The 4,882-nt window shown below is 44.2% G+C and overlaps 1 protein-coding gene across 1 annotated transcript; it reads left to right on the forward strand.

Moving 5' to 3' along the window:
- Nucleotides 1-394: 394 nt before the first annotated feature.
- On the forward strand, nucleotides 395-3,768 carry LOC103725358 (lens fiber major intrinsic protein-like). Its single transcript, XM_008822692.2, is given in 5 exon segments — nucleotides 395-638; nucleotides 766-767; nucleotides 1,025-1,105; nucleotides 3,568-3,627; nucleotides 3,629-3,768. Coding segments are annotated over 5 exon segments (477 nt in total). The 5' UTR covers nucleotides 395-430; the 3' UTR covers nucleotides 3,755-3,768.
- The last annotated feature ends 1,114 nt before the right edge of the window (nucleotides 3,769-4,882 follow it).

Here is a 4,882-nt window from a genome sequence, read left to right on the forward strand (position 1 = left end):
GTTTCGATTCCAGGCTGTTTTCGTTTTGTTTGTGTTTGTGTTTTGATGGGGTCTCCAGTCCAGGCCAGCCTCAAACTCCCTATGTATCCAAACATATTCTGCTGCCTCCACCTCCTCAGTGCTGAGATTACAGTCATGCCCCATCATGTCCAGTTTATGTGGTGCTGGGAATGGAACCCAGGGCCTTGTGTGTACTAGGCAAGCACTCTACCAACTGTGCTACATCCCAGCTCTACTTTCAGGTCATAAGGAAATTTATTTTACTTTATAGGGCCTCAGTTTCCTCTCTATGTAAGTAAGTGCAATCATTTCCACAATGCAGGAGTGCTATTAGGAGAAATGAAGACATAGGCACAAGGACTATGAGGGGTTATACATGCTTCCCCTCCTGGGAACTGAAGCTATAAGGGGATACTTGAGATGGCACCCCATGGCAGAGCTAATGAGTTGCTTCCCTTTTTCTTCCTTTGGCCAGTTGCATGCTGGGGTTAGCGTTGGCCAGGCCACCACTGTGGAGATCTTTCTGACGCTCCAGTTTGTGTTCTGCATCTTTGCTACATACGGTGAGAGGCGGAATGGCCGCCTGGGCTCTGTGGCCCTAGCTGTTGGCTTCTCCCTCACCCTGGGGCACCTCTTTGGTAGGAGAGGTGGGAAACTTCTTATTCAAGGACTCGAGGGTCCCCAAATCTTTACCAACTTGTGTTCTTTCTTCCCATTTCACTTTTAATGAAACATCTACCTTTTTCTGTATCAATAGGCATGAAGGAGTCAACCCTCCCTACCTTGTGACTATCTCTAGTCCTTCTTGACTCCAAGGTAGAAATGCATACATCATGAGTAGAATTGGGATTTTCCTTTGGGTTCACAGTCTGTCCTCAGATGTAGCGTTAGTGCCGCTATCTGCTGTGGGAGCTTGCCTTTCCCACTTGCTGCTGGCTGGAGACAAGGCACTAGCGATGTGGGCTGTTGAGGAGAAAAGCTGGGAGGAAGGGTGGGGGTGTCTCAGTCAAACTGTCTTTTGCAGATATATTATACTGGTGCAGGGATGAATCCTGCCCGCTCCTTTGCTCCCGCCATTCTCACCCGGAACTTTACCAACCACTGGGTAAGTGAGAGGATGGGGCTGAACTGCAGGCTGCATTCCATCCGGATGTGCTGGCTGCTCTGCCAGCACCCAGAAAAGGATTGCATGATACATGTGCCTGCAGTCCCAGCACGTGGGAGGCTGATGGAGGAGTGCTTGAGTCCAGGAGGTTGGGGCCAGTGTGGACAACACAGCAAAACTTCATTTCTAAAACAGAACAAAACAAAACAGAAGGCTCTTGCTTGGATTGTTTCTTCTCTGGTTAGTTGGGGATTTTTGCTGAGTGTCCAACACTAGAGGCTGTATGCATAGACAACTAAATCTGAAGACAAAAATTTCTGGTTACACCAGGTGTGGTGGTGCTCGCCTTTAATTCCAGCACTCAGGAGACAGAGGTAGGCGGATCTCTGTAAGTTCAAGTCCAGTCTGGTCTACATAGTGAATTCCAGTCCAGCTGGGGCTACAGGGAAACCCTGTCTCAAAAAGAAAATAAAAAATCTAGTTGCAAAAATCAGAATGTGTATAACTGAAAATGGGCCAAGACACCTCCCTAGTTCCAATACATTACTATCCTTATATGGGATTCTGGGCAAATGACTCGTTCTTTGCCTCAGTATAAACTATAAATTGGGGTGTTATGAAAAATAAATTTGCAAATTATCTGTAAGGCATTTAACACAGATTGTGGTGTGGAGTGAGTCTTCAAAAGTATTTTGGTAATGCTGGTGTTGTTTTGACCATATGCAAACCAAACATGAAAATTATTCAAAGTAATTTTCTAAGCTGTACAGCCATTTTCATAGCAGCATTATTTACAATAGTCAAAAAGTAGTACTCCTAATTTTCCTTGCTAGATGAATAGATAAATAAAATATGACCTATACATACATGAAGAATTATTTAACCTTGAAAAGAAAGGAAGTTCTGACATATTGTAACATGGATGAGTCTTGAGGACATTATGCCAAATGAAATAGTCACTAAATCATAACTCCTATTAGTTCTATTTACACGAGGTGGAGTACTTAAATTGATTCAAATAAGCCAGCACAGTGATACATGCCTATAATCTCAGCACTAAGGAGGTGGAAACAGGAAGACCAGGAGTCCAACCAAAGTCACCCTAGGCTACATAGCAGTTCAGGGCCAGCCTAGGCTACATAAAACAAGGAAAAAAATAAAACCAACCAAAAACAAAAACAAAGGAGCAGGAAGAGAAAGAACAGGAATAGGAGGAGGAGGAGGAGGAAATTAATATAAACAAAGTAGAAAGGTGTCTATTAAGGTCTGGAGTGGAAGTGGGGACAGACAGTGTAATGGCCATAGAATTTTAGTTTTGCAAAGTGAAAGAATTCTAGAAATGAGTAGGCACAATAATGTGAATATACTTAACACTACTGAGTTGCACACTTAAAAGTGTTAATAAGGGTGCTGGAGAGATGGCTCAGTAGTTAAGAGCATTGACTGCTCTTACAGAGGACCCAGGTTCGAGTCCCAGCATGGCTAGAAGCCATCCTTAACTCCAGTTCTGGGGGAATCCGAAGCCCTCTTCTGACCTCCATGGCACTGCACGACACAGGTGCACTCACACACATGTAGGCAATACACTCGTACACATAAAAAAAAGTTGCTAAGCCAAGCACAATGGTTCATGCCTGTAATTCCAGCACTTAGTAGAAGGCAGAACTGTCTTAAGTTTGAGGCTAGGCAACATAGTGACTTTGAGACCAGACTGAGCTAAAGAGTGAGACCCTGTCTCAAAATGAACAAACAGGACTTTGTAGAGCACTTACCTAGCATGAAGCTGGATTTGTTCCCCAACACCAAATAAACTTGGCATAACGGTACATACCTGTAATCCCAGCACTTATGAGGTAGAGGCAAACAGCTCAAGAGTTTTCAAAGTTATCCTCAACTGAGTAGCCAGTTAGAGGCCAGCCTGAGCTACATGAGACTGTTTCTTAAACAAACAGTGCTTGATAAAATAAATTTTATGTCATAAAGGGTATTTTACCACAATTTACAAAAGCATTTCTAGGAAATATATAAACTCGTACAAAATTATGATAACAAATAGAATATACATATGCTTATAATGTATATTATGCTTATACATAATATGCATATGCATATATGCAATATATGTATATATAAGCTTAGAACATATGCTAAGGAGGTATAGTAGGATAGAAGAATCAGAAAATGAAATGACTAGTGAGTCATAAAAAAAGTGGGTTCTGATGTATACACAGTAGAGCCTATAAGTTTAAAACCAACCAATTGGGCTGGTGGTGTGTTCAGTGGTAGAGCATATGCTTAGCATGCAGAGGCTCTGAGCTCAATATTTAGCACCACAAACAGCAACAAAAACCTCCACACTGATTTCTACTTAGACAATGCCCAATCCTGTGTGACAACAGCAGGATATCTTGTTTTCCCCTGAAGAATCCCCAAGCCTGAGCTTTCCTTTTCTCTTCCCACAGGTGTACTGGGTGGACCCAATCATCGGAGGGGGCCTGGGCCGTCTTCTCTATGACTTTCTCTGCTTTCCCCCGGCTCAAGAGTGTTTCTGAGAGACTGTCTATCCTCAAGGGAGCCAGACCCAGTGACTCCAGTGGACAGCCAGAGGGTACAGGGGAACCCGTTGAATTGAAGACCCAGGCCCTGTAAAAGCTTCTGTTGGAGAGAGGGTGTAGAAAGCTCCTGAGTTTCACCCAGGGGCCAAGCCAGCCGCTGGATGAAGAAAAAGACCATGGGAGGAGCACGAACGTCTTTATTTTTTAATTTATGTGTTTTTCTCTTTCACTTTATTTTTTCCTTTGCTGTGTGAAGTCTTTCAAGTTGCATTCCAGATCTGGTTGGTGCAAACTTCCTTTCCTCCCCAATCCCACCTACCTTCACTGTGTGTGAGTGTGACTGTGTATGAATGTGGGTGAGTGTAGCTGTGTCTGAGTTTGGGGACGCAAAAGCCAGGGAAGGGAAAAGAGGTGTGAACGTTTATGTCCCTCCCCCATCCCAGTTTGCGAGCACAGACAACCAAGACCTTAAGTGTTTGGCCTTTCCCCCTGCTTGCTGTCAAGTTCGTGGCTCTTGGTTTCTGAGGGAGCAGCAGAGTAAGAAGTACTAGTCCTCTGGGGAAGCAGATGGACAGAAACGGAGGAGGCAAGGCATTCCAAGGGTGGGGAGACGGATTCAGGGAGGTGGGTGGGAAAGGAATCAGAGGTTTTACTTTCAGATCGCTAGGCAAGGGCACCTAAAAGTTCGACGGGACAATGTAGCCTACTTATCTCAGGGATGCTTGCCCTGGAGCCTGGGGTGGGGAAGTAGCTCTGAGAAAAGGTAACACTGGGCTTGAGCTATTCTATAAAAGCCACATAAACCTGTCTACATCCACTGCTTGGGTTGCACATTCATTCAGCGACCCTGGGCTAGGGAGCTCCCAACCAAAATAGGGGTTGGGCAAAATGAAGCTGGCTTAACAGGTCTTCCTGACATTCCATGGCAAATAGTACTTAAATCCCAGAATTGTTCTCTAAGGCTAAAACAGGAAATCTGAAGCAAATATACAGGAGTTGGGGGTGGGAAGTGGGGCAAGGAGGAAGCGGCTTTGACTTCCAGAGATTTGTTTAGGGCAAATGGAAACTTTGTACTTTTATCATTAGCTCCATGGTCTTTCTTTTGGTACGTCTTTTCACTTTTCTCTCACCTGTTCTTTTACCTCACAGCAAATCTCTGCTAACTTTCCCCTCAATACCCCTGATACTGATTTCTTTTACCCAAATGCTTAATAATTCAGGA

This window comes from Nannospalax galili, unplaced genomic scaffold (assembly GCF_000622305.1).
Source record: "Nannospalax galili isolate Female #2095 unplaced genomic scaffold, S.galili_v1.0 scaffold1829, whole genome shotgun sequence".
NCBI lineage: Eukaryota > Metazoa > Chordata > Mammalia > Rodentia > Spalacidae > Nannospalax > Nannospalax galili.